Source organism: Brassica napus, chromosome C9 (genome assembly GCF_020379485.1).
Source record: "Brassica napus cultivar Da-Ae chromosome C9, Da-Ae, whole genome shotgun sequence".
NCBI classification, from domain to species: Eukaryota; Viridiplantae; Streptophyta; class Magnoliopsida; order Brassicales; family Brassicaceae; genus Brassica; species Brassica napus.
In genome coordinates, this window is record NC_063452.1 from 50,225,857 (window position 1) to 50,237,988 (window position 12,132).

General features: G+C 38.6%; 1 protein-coding gene and 1 long non-coding RNA gene across 3 annotated transcripts; both read left to right on the top strand.

The window, feature by feature from the left end:
• Positions 1-1,164: 1,164 nt before the first annotated feature.
• LOC125592714 lies at positions 1,165-1,664 on the top strand. Its single transcript, XM_048768082.1, has 2 exons — positions 1,165-1,425; positions 1,536-1,664. The coding sequence occupies exons 1-2, from the start codon at positions 1,165-1,167 to the stop codon at positions 1,662-1,664; spliced, it is 390 nt and encodes a 129-aa protein (XP_048624039.1).
• Positions 1,665-5,553: 3,889 nt separating this feature from the next.
• LOC106433295 lies at positions 5,554-7,876 on the top strand. 2 transcript variants are annotated; one of them, XR_001286558.3, is made up of 4 exons: positions 5,554-6,926; positions 7,087-7,155; positions 7,243-7,652; positions 7,729-7,876. It is a non-coding gene; the product is annotated as an uncharacterized LOC106433295 (long non-coding RNA). The 2 variants fall into 2 exon arrangements; XR_007328961.1 differs by lacking the exon at positions 7,087-7,155 and having other exon boundaries at positions 6,265-6,926.
• Positions 7,877-12,132: the final 4,256 nt, after the last annotated feature.

Here is a 12,132-nt window from a genome sequence, read left to right on the forward strand (position 1 = left end):
TACACAGACAATTCCCCATTCTTTTACAACACGTTATCATCACGATAGTTTCTAGATCCCTGAGACAAAATCGAAACCTCTCAACCCTAAAAGCCAAAACCGGCGACCACACCTGAAACCCTAGACACGTTCTTAGTTCATACAAGAACTCAGAAGATCCCTCTTGAATCCTAAAGGCCTTGAAACCTTTAATTAAAACCGGCAGCCTTAGTTTTAAATTGAAACCCTAAATTCATAAATCAAATTGCTAAGGTTGTTTGCATTACATATGAATCTGAATTGAATTGCATTCGTATTGTTTAAGGAAATCGACCAGCATGTAGAAACATACGAATTCGAATCTAATTGCATTGAAAATCATATGGCCGTGTGGCCTTAATCTCTCTGGCACATGTAGAATCATATATTAGGATTGTTCGCACCATGGTCAATTAGTTTTACACGTCCGATCCTATTGCTTGACTACATGGCCGTGCGGCTTGATTGTTCGCTCCATGGTCGATTAGATTGATTGTTTTTCATAGATGCGTAAGACAAGTTTGTGGCCGAGCTTGTTAATATACCATGCGGCCACATGATCACATTGTGAACCTAAATTGAAATGATAATGCGATTCAGATGTCGAAAATCTCAAATAGAGACTACGCAGCCCTTAATCTCTCCGGAGATAAATACTTGCAGTGGGCGCTAGATACAAAGATCAACTTAACGTCAAAAGGACTTGGTGATACAATCATCAAGGGCAACAATGAGACCGATAAGAATCGATACATGGCTATAAGTATTATACGCCATCACCTCATTGAAGGTCTAAAAGATCAGTACATTACGATGTAAAATCCACTAGAGCTTTGGGATGCTTTACATCAAAGATATGATCACCAGAAAACGGTGTTACTCCCAAAGGCTAGAAATGACTGGAAGAATCTAAGATTCATGGATTATAAGTCAGTGGATGAGTATAATTCTGTCTTGTTTAAGACGGTCTCGATGCTGAGACTTTGTGGTGAAGTAGTAACCGAAGAAGAGTTACTTGAGAAAACATTCTCTACGTTTCATTCCTCAAACATAATCCTGCAGCAGCAGTACCGAATGAAAGGCTTTGCCACATACATTGATCTGATCTCGTGCCTGCTACTGGCCGAGGCAAACAATGAGCTCCTGATGAAGAACAGTGAAGCTAGACCTGTTGGAACAGCCCCATTACCAGAGGCCAATGAAGTTGAAAAGAAAAATCCCAACGAGTGCAATTACATCCAGAATGATAAGAGATCACATGGCAAAGGCCGTGGTGGATATAGAACTGTGACAATTACTCGAACGGCCGAGATAGATACTTGGCCGGCCGGAAAGGAAACCACAATAACCGTGGTCGTGGTTCCAATCCCGGCCGTGGCCGAGGTGGTTATGGACGAGGTCGAGGCGGTATATCCAAACCGTCTTACTCGACCAAATCCATTTGTCACAGATGTGGGATGAGCAACCATTGGGCCAAGAATTGTAGAACTCCTAAGCACTTATGTGAGCTCTACCAGGAAAGTATTAAGGACAAGAACCCGGAGGCTCATATGGTCCATGATTCCGGATATGAGGTTGATAGAGAATCTGATGTTGCAAATGACGACCTGATGGATTTTGAGACTTATGATTGTCTCAAAGACTAAAATTTTTGATACGACTTGTTTTATTACTTTATGATTGTTTTATGATTGTTTTGGTGTTTTTAATTTTGGTGTTCTGCAACTTTAATAAATGAAAGTTTTGAAGTCTCTGAGAAATGAAATCTTATTTATAGAAATGAATGATGAGATGAGCATACTCGTGGTGGATAGTGGCACAAGTCATACAATACTTAGAGACAAAAGATATTTCTTAAATCTCACAATGCAAAGTGCAAACGTACACACCATTGCAGGTGTAGCCGGCCTGATTGAAGGTCACGGCCAGGCTTATGTATTGATGCCTAAGAGCACTCATCCAGAGATCAAAAATGCCTTGTATTCCCCAAGCTCTAAAAGGAGCCAACTGAGTTTCAAAGACATAAGATTGAACGGTTTCCATCTTGAAACATGGGAAGAAGGAAATAAAGAATTCCTTAACATAATTTCGATCACCAAAGGCTATAAAAGGATCCTAGAAACCTTACCTGCAATGTCTACTGGCCTATACTATGCAAAGGTCAGTATGATCGAGGCTAATGCCTGCGACAATTTCACCTTATGGCATAACCGGCTTGGCCATCCCGGTACTAACATGATGCGAAAGTTGATGATAAACTCACAAGGGCACACGTTCAAAGGAGTTGTCCCAAACAATCTCACATGTGCAGCATGTGCACAAGAGAAACTCATAACCAGGCCATCACCAGCCAAAGTTAATAAAGAGATCATAAATTTTCTGGAAAGGATTCAGGGAGACATATGTGGACCAATACACCCACCTAGTGGGACGTTTCGGTATTTCATGGTCCTGATTGATGCATCGACCAGATGGTTGCATGTCTGCCTACTGTCCACACAGAACTTGGAATTTGCACGCCTGCTTGCTCAGATAATAAGACTGAGAGCACACTTTCCAGACTTTCATTTAAAGACTATACGTCTAGACAATGCTAGTGAATTTACGTCCCAGACGTTTAATGACTATTGTATGTCCATGGGGGTAAGTCTAGAACACTCCATGGCACATGTACTTACACAAAACGGCTTGGCCGAATCATTCATTAAATGTATCCAGCTGATAGCCAGACCATTGCTCATGCGGTCTCAGCTCCCGGTATCAGCGTGGGGACATGCCATATTACATGCAGCAGAACTGATTCGCATCAGGCCATCTAGTGAGCATAGATATTCGCCAACCCAGTTACTCACGGGTCATGAGCCAGACGTGTCCCACATCAAAACATTTGGATGTGCCGTCTACGTTCCAATTGCTTCACCACAAAGAACTAAAATGGGACCACAAAGGAGGATGGGAATATACGTAGGATATGACTCCCCAAGCATTATAAAGTATCTTGAGCCAACAACCGGTGATTTGTTTAAGGCCAGATACGCATACTCACAGTTTGATGAGTCCACATACCCGACCTTAGGGGGAGATAACGGCCGGTTGAGGAAAGAAATCGAATGGTCTCGACCATCAATATCTTGGCAAGATCCTCGGACTAAAGAATGTGATATGGAAGTCCAAAAGATTATACATCTTCAAAAGCTAGCTAATCAACTGCCAGATTCATTTGCTGACCCAAATCGAGTGACAAAATCGTATATCCCGGCTTGTAATGCACCAATACGAATAGATGTCCAGAAGGGACAAGGTCAAGTGGCTACAGAGTCTAAACAACGTCTCAAACGTGGTAGACCTATTGGTTCCAAAGATAAACAGCCTCGGAAGTCCAAGAGAGGTGCTGGATCCGAGAGCATCAAGGAAACCGTCCAGAACATTCATGAACTGGCCGAGCCGACCCAGACGGTCGAGCCAAGTGAGTCGGCCATGCCAAATGATCCGACCGTTCCAAATGATGGGGTTCGGGACGCCGAACTTCATGGGACACAAGGGACGGACAATCAAGAGATCTCTATAAACCATATAATGTCTGGAACGAAATGGAATAGAAATGATATCGACGTCGATGATATTTTTGCTTATAAAGTAGCACTTGAGATCATGAAAAAAGATGAGGATCTAGAACCCACGTCCATATATGAATGCATGCAAAGATCAGATTGGATCAAATGGAAAGAAGCTATAAACGTGGAGTTAGAATCATTAAAGAAAAGAGGCGTTTTTGTCCCTATAACCGTGACACCTAGAGATGTCAAACCAGTGGGATACAAATGGGTCTTTATGAGAAAGAGAAATGAGAAAGGAGAAGTAGTGAGATACAAAGCACGGCTTGTAGCACAAGGATTCTCACAGAGACCAGGAATAGATTATGAGGAAACTTATTCCCATGTGGTGGACGCAACTACATTACGATACTTGATCAGTCTGGCCGTGAAAGACAAGCTTGATCTGCGCCTAATGGATGTAGTAACTGCGTATCTGTACGGTCCACTGGATAATGAAATTCATATGAGAGTTCCAGAGGGTATTGAGCTCAAAGATAAGAAAGGTTCTCGAGAACAGCATTGCATTAAGCTGAATAAAGCCTTGTACGGTTTGAAACAATCAGGTCGAATGTGGTACAACAGATTATCAGAGTACCTAATGAAAGAAAGTTATAAGAACGATCCAATAAGTCCATGTATTTTTATAAAGAGATTTGACATCAAGGGCTTCGTGATTATGTCTGTCTATGTGGACGACCTGAATGTGATTGGAACCCCTGGAGAGATTTCCCAAACGGTCGAATGTTTAAAGAAAGAATTCGAAATGAAAGACTTAGGGAAAACTAAGTTCTGTTTGGGACTGCAATTTGAGTATGTAGACAAAGGAATCCTTGTGCATCAAAGGACATATACAGAAAAGATACTCAAGCAGTTCAATATGGACAAGGCTCATTCCTTGTCGAGTCCTATGGTCGTGAGGTCCTTAGACCTTGAGAAGGACCCATTCAGACCGAAGAAGCCAAACGAGGATATGCTCGGGCCGGAAATGCCTTACCTAAGTGCCATTGGAGCCTTAATGTATTTGGCTAGCCATATAAGACCAGACATTAGTTTTGCCGTGAGTTTACTGTCTAGATTCAGTTCATGTCCAACACTTAGGCACTGGAACGGAATAAAACATCAGTTCAGATATCTGCAAGGAACAACCGACCTCGGTTTGTTCTACAAGAGCCGACCAGGTGATAGCTTGGCCGGGTATGCAGATGCTGGGTACTTATCTGACCCACACAATGCTAGATCTCAGACAGGTTATGTGTTTATACACAGTGGGGCTGCAGTAAGTTGGCGGTCCACAAAACAAACCTTAGTGGCAACATCATCTAATCATGCCGAGATCATAGCCATGTACGAAGCAAGCCGAGAGCTTGTGTGGTTGAGGAACATGACCGGCCATATCCTAAGGGAGAGTGGTCTGGCCGTGGGAAAATAAAGGGAAGAACCAACGATCATCTATGAGGACAATGCAGCCTGTATAGCTCAGCTCAAAGATGGATACGTTAAGGGAGATAGAACGAAACACATCTTGCCTAAGTTCTTCTTCACCCACGACCTGCAGAAAGCTAAAGAAGTTGAAGTGGTTCAGGTTCGGTCCAGTGACAATTCGGCCGACCTGTTCACCAAGTCTCTGCCAACCTCAACGTTCAGGAAGCTGGTTCATCAGATAGGAATGCGCCAGCTGAAGGATCTTCAGTGATGCCTTCATCAGGGGGAGTGTCATGTGTTGTACTCTTTTTCCTGTCTACGGTTTCCATTTTTCCCACCTTGGGTTTTTGGTTTTCCTAGAGAGGTTTTAATGAGGCAACGTCGTGCATGATACAAACCCATATGGTTGTGGCATCCAAGGGGGAGTGTTATAAATCATTAAATGGATGGGCCATAACCAATGACCAAGACAAGGCCCAAACCGTGGCCAAAAGAGGAGAGAGAAAACGTTGTGCATGATACAAACCCATATGGTTATGGCATCCAAGGGGGAGTGTTATAAATCATTAAGTGGATGGGCCATAACCAATGACCAAGACAAGGCCCAAACCGTGGCCGAAGGAGGAGAGAGAGAGGCGGTCGTCCGAGGAGAGAGAGTCGGCACTGCCTTTAGGACGTTTTCCTTTTCTATGTTTTAGATATTTTCTTATTTCATGTTGTATTAGGTTTTAGATAATTTCTTTTTTCCTATACTTTGTAATTCCTATATAAAGAACATATATTGTTCATTAATAATACACAGACAATTCCCCATTCTTTTACATCAATAATAGAATTCTGCAATTGATTTTTAGAATTATTTACAAGAAAATGGCACTGCCTTTTTGGATTTTTTATAATTAATTCGCTTACCATAATTATAGCCAATCATAAATCACGTTTTTTTTCTTCTCAATTATAGCCAAACAGTATTAACCAATCATAAATCACGTTTTTATCTTCTCAATTATAGCCAAACAATATTTAATAACTTTCTAACTTCTCAAGTTTTTAAAGTAAATTCGCCGGCCATAATCAATTCTATTAAAACAAGATCATGTTATGTCCAACTATATATTCCATTTCTTTAAAGAGCCTCTTATTATTTTCTTTATATAATTATATCTAATTTTATTTAAACAATAACCACTACATTAGGGCGATTATCAACAAGTAAAAAAAAACTAATCCTACCTTAATATACGTTCTATAACAATAACACTAAATTTTTCTATAAATACACATTAGCCACTACGTTAGGATAATCCTACGTTATATAACTATATATAAATTAAATTTCTTTAATATATAAGAGAAAAATTACATATTTATAGAAACACAAAAAAAAATTACAAACCAACATTATAACCGCGAATCAAGATCTAGAACATAAATATATGATTACAAAGAAACGAGTATACAAGCGTATTGATTACAAAGAATCGAACGTATGTCGAATCAACTTTTAAAATTGTTATCTTATATATATAAAGTAGAGTTGTGCTCTACGCACAGCCCTCCACGTCAGCAAGGAGGAAGGGGCGTTTTGTGCCACGTGTCAAGCATTATTCAATCTTCCTATTTTGTTCTCGCGGTCGAATTGAGTTACATATGGGCTTTTAGTTTATTTGGCCCTTTTTATATCATTATTAGGTCCCAGGTTACATAGAGTTCTTTGGAACAAAGAAACTGCATCTATTATTGCCGTGTCCGTTCGGTTCTCATCTTTCCGATCTACTTCTCTGTAACGGGTTCAGTTTTGGTTGACCTCCTCCATTAATTCAAGCACTAAACTGCACTCCACCTCTCCTCCCATTCAGCCTCATTTACGCAGCCTTATCATCGTCTAAGGTAACGACTGAAAGCTTGACCTATATATGTGTCTCTTGGATGCGATGAACATCTTCACTTCTAAGATATCAGAAAGATCAAACAATGTTAACCATCACTTCCGACTACAGCGACTTCTATTCTTGTCGTCATTAACTACAATTTAATTTCACTTTCACAGGGATGTCAATGTTTATGTTAGTTTGTTGCCAGTTTTTTCTTCGCTTATGTGGTCTTTAGAATTTACCTGGTATTGATATTTAATAACTTTCTCTGTTTCTCCCAGCTTACTCATTTTCTGATGCATTCTAAGGAAGTTTGATTGATTTTTTCTTAGGGATGGAGCTATGTTGGAGGTAGACTACTTTCTGCGGTTATTACATACGATGAGAACGGATGGTATGTGGGTGAAGCCACCAGAGGTTTGCATTTCAAAGTCTATTCCTTTGTTAATTTAGACAATACAAACAAAAGTAACCCACAAGTTTACTCACTACAAAGTTACCACCAGTTTCCACAGTTTTTGTCATTTGTGAATCCTTGAAGTGGATATTTCTGATCCTTATACTTTCTAAGAGATGTAAAAGTTGTGGAAGTAACTGTGAATGCAAAGCAAAATCTATTTAAACACACAAGGATGTGAACTATATCGACTAGACGTCAAGTGTTTAAGGATAGTCTGCGAGGAGGAGTACTAATTGCTCAAAACATAGATGTTTCTTTGGATAATTTCCCTTATTTTCTAAGGTCTGGTTGCTATATATTATACTAAATTCTACTATTTGATGGTTTGATGAATTATAGTCAAAACAAATTCTTGCAGTGCTACTACGAAGAATGTTCTAAAAGCATGGATGTCTGTCCATATGAAGGGTGGAAGCAAGTTCACAAAGGATGTTTTAAATCTGATTGAATCTGATGCTATGTTGCTAGAATTGTTTGACCGTTAAATTGATAGATTTATTTTCTCATCCTGCTTGGTTAATTGTTCATATGATTTAAAATTGTTTAAACCGACCAGCCTGTTAAAACATTGATTGAATCTGATAGGTTGCTAGCTTGCTTTGCTTATATAATCAGATAGGTTGATAGATTGATTGAGGTTTACTTGTTTAAAATCTGAATGATATGATTGCATGATTCTTGAGGTTTAATATCATCTGCTTGGATTGATAGTTTTGTAATCTGATCTGTTTTAAATAGAAACCCTAAATAATCCGTATTATAGGTTATATTGATCTGATTTAGATATCTTTGAGAATTGAGAATCCATTTGCTAGGTTGATAGATTCATGATAAAATCTAATGTCCTGAGGTTTAAGATTGTATGCTAAGTTCGATTAAATTGATTGATCTGATTATATGTTTTTGAGGTTTGATAAATTCGGATACTAGATAAATTATTTACACTTGGTTTATGCTAAATACCAATCAGCCTTGAAACTGATTCATTGAAATTCATGCTTGAAATCTATATTCTAGTATTGCTAAAATCAGGCTTGAAACTGATTCATTGAAATTCATGCTTGAAATCTATATTCTAGTATTGCTAAAATCAGTCTTGAAACTGATTGAGTGATTAATAAATCTTTTTACTAGTCTTGCTAAAATCCAATGATTGTTAAACCCTAATTGTATGATTAATTGAATCTGTTTTTGCTAGTCTTGATAAACCATAATATTATGAGCACATAGAAATAGTATTGCTGAGACTTGCTATAAATTGATTGATTGATTAAATGCCTTTAAGATTGATAGTCTCATTGTCCTCACAAGATTGAAATCCGAATTGATTGTTTTTAAGAGTAAAGCCGCATGAAAATTATACCTAAATATTGAGTGATATATGATTTGAGATGTCAAAAATCAACCTAGATTTTCATGCCCTAAATCTCTCTGGAGATAATTATTTACGGTGGACATTGGATACAAAGATTATCCTAAAGTCAAAAAGTCAAAAGACTTGGTGAATGTATCATAGAAGACAATAATGCCAATGAGAAAAATTGATACAAGACAATATTAATTATTAGCCATCATCTTATTAAGAGTCTCAAAGATCAGTATCTGAATATAGAGAATCCTCTAGACCTTTGGACAGAGTTAAAAATCGAGATATGATCACCAAAGAACGGTGTTATTACCAAAGACCCTATTTGATTGGAGGATTCCCAGAATCCAGGACTATAAGTCCGTGGATGAGTCTATTGCTAGCTGGGCAAAATAATGGATTACTGATGAGAAACAGTGAATTGAGACCTCCTGGATTAACCCCATTACCTGATACCAATAAAGCCGCAGAAAAAAGGTAACTACGTCCAGAATGATAGACCACACGGCCATGGTCGTGGAAGGTGGAAAGGACGTGGCCATGGCCACTATAACACATTTGGCCATGGGAATCACTATGGCAGTGGCCGTGGTATATCCTTTAAACCACAAAGCTCGACCAAATCAGTGTGCCATAGATGTGGAATGGGGAGCCATTGGGCTAAGATATGAAGGACTCCCAAAGAGAGTCTGAAAGGGAAGAATCCTGAAACCCACTTCGTCTATAAAGATGGTGAAAATAATTCCGAACATGATCAAGATGATCTTATGGAATATGAGACTTATGATTGCCTAAAAGAATCAAGTTGATAATCTGATTTCGACATCAAACTTGTGTGATTGCTTTGCTTGTATGCTTTCTCTGATTTTTATCTCCTTGAATTTATTTCTATTACATTGTCTTCTTAGATTAAATGAATGAATGATTTTTCTATATGAGTACACTGAAAAACGCCAATATAAGTACTAAAGCAGGTATCACCAGTCTGAAAGAAGACTATGGCTAGGCTAATATATTATTGCCTAAGGGTATGCATCTAGAAATCAGTGATGCCTTATATTCACCCAGCTCTAAGAGCAAGAGCAGCCTATTGAGTTTTAAAGATATAAGAATGAATGGTTTCCATATTGAAACAATGGGCGAAGGAAACAAAGAGTTCCTTTAGATATATGTATAAAATCGCTCAAGGCCATAATAAGTCCTAAAGACTATACCTGCATTCTCTACTGACCTAGACTATGCGTAGATCAGTATGATAGAGGCTAAAAGCCTGCGAAAATATACACTTTATGGCACGACTGGATTGGCCATCCTTGTCCAAACATGATGCAAAAATTGATATTCAAAAGGCACACATTAAAAGATAAGAAGAGCTATCCCAAAGAATCTCACGTGTGTAGCATGTACACAACGGAAACTCATTAGGCCATCACCAGTAAAACGGCTACGAGCCCCTTTTTCATAAATAAAGACTATATGTCTAGATAATACTGGTGAATACATGTCCCAAGCGTTTAAATGATTATGGTATGTCCATGGGGGTAAGTATGGACAATTCTGTGATACATGTCCATACCAAGAACGGCTTTGCCGAAATCTTTTAAAACGCAAATAGCTGATTGATAGACCATAACTTACGAGGTCAAAACTACCATTCACAGCTTGGGCCACACGAAATTTACATGCACCTAAGTTAATACGCATCAGGCCATTTAGTGAGCATAGATATCCCCTATCACAATTATTAACGGGTCAAGAGCCAGACATACCCCATCATAAGACATTTGGATGTGATGTCTATGTACTAATTGCTCCACCACAGAGAACTAAGATGGGACCTCAAAAGGAAGATGGAGATATATGTTGGATATGATTCTCCCACAATAATAAAGCACTTTGAGCCAACTATGGGTGATTATATTTGAGGCCAGGTACACAGATTATTTTAAGACCAGGAGGAGAAAAAAAAAATAAAGCTGGTAAAAGAATGGTAAAAGAAATATAATAGAATCAACCATCAATGTCTTGGCAAGATCTTCGGACTAAAGAATGTGAAATAGACGTCCAAAGATTATACATTTACAAAGCTAGCTAATCAAATGCCAGACACATTTGCTGACCCGAAAAAGAATGACTAAGTCATATATAAACCAGCTTGTAAAGCACCAACGAATTTGATGTCCAAGAAGAGACACAGTCAATTTGCTACAGAGTTTAGACAACGTATGAAACGTGGTAGACCAAATAGGTTCCAAAAGATAAGAATCCTCGGAAACAAAAGAAAGGTGCAGAGAATGATAATCAAAATCCAAATCCGAGGTTACTAAGGAAACCATCCCAGACATGGAGATAAGGCCGGCCGGCTCTAAGGTACAGGTACCAAACAATGTAGCTTGGGACGTCAAGCTGCAAAGTATTAAAGGTCCTGACAATAATGAATTTCAATCGATTATATCATGTCTGGAACATAATGGAACCAATAAGGAATGTCGACATAGGATGATTTATTTGCATACAAGGTAGCACTTGAATTTATGAATATAAGCGAGGATCATGAACCCACGTCAATATAAGAGCGTGCACTCGTAGAAATATTGGATTGAATGGAAACGTGGGGTTAAATAGTTTAAAGAAGAGAGGCGTATTTGGCCATATGATTAAGACGCCATATGATGTTAAGACCAGTGGATATAAATGGGTCTTGTGAGGATTATAAATCGTGAGATATAAAGCTGATGTTGCACAAGGATTCTCACAAAGACCAGTAATAGATTATGAGGAGACATACTCCCATGTGGTGGATGCAACTACTTTTAGATTTCTCATAAGTCTGGCTATATAAGAGAGAAAATTAGACTTGCAGCAAATTGATGTAGTCACTGCATATTTATATGGTCCACTGGATAATGAAAGTACTAGAGGGTATTGAGCTGAAAGAACAGCAAGTTCTCGAGAACAGTATTGATAATCATCAAAGTACATGATCTGAATATCCTAGGAACCTCTGGATACAATTTCCCAAATAGTTGAATATCTCAAGAAAGAGTTTGAGATGAAAGATCTTGGAAAACAAAGTTTTGTTTGAGATTACAGCTTGAGTACATTAACAATGAAATCCTTGTGCATCAAATAGTATATACAGAAAAGTGTACTCAAGATATTTAATATGGACCAGTCTCACTCATTACCTAGTACATGGGCGTGAGATTACTTATTTTGGACATTGGTTCATTCAATCCAAAGGTGGACGATAAAGAAGTCCATTTAGTCCTGAGATGGACGATGCAGAAGTCTTGTTTTCGATACTGATCTGTTTGGTCCATAAGAATGACGACGAAGAAACCTTTGATTTGGTTTATTTTATAGCAACCAGTCCAAAGAGTGGTTATTTGGTTT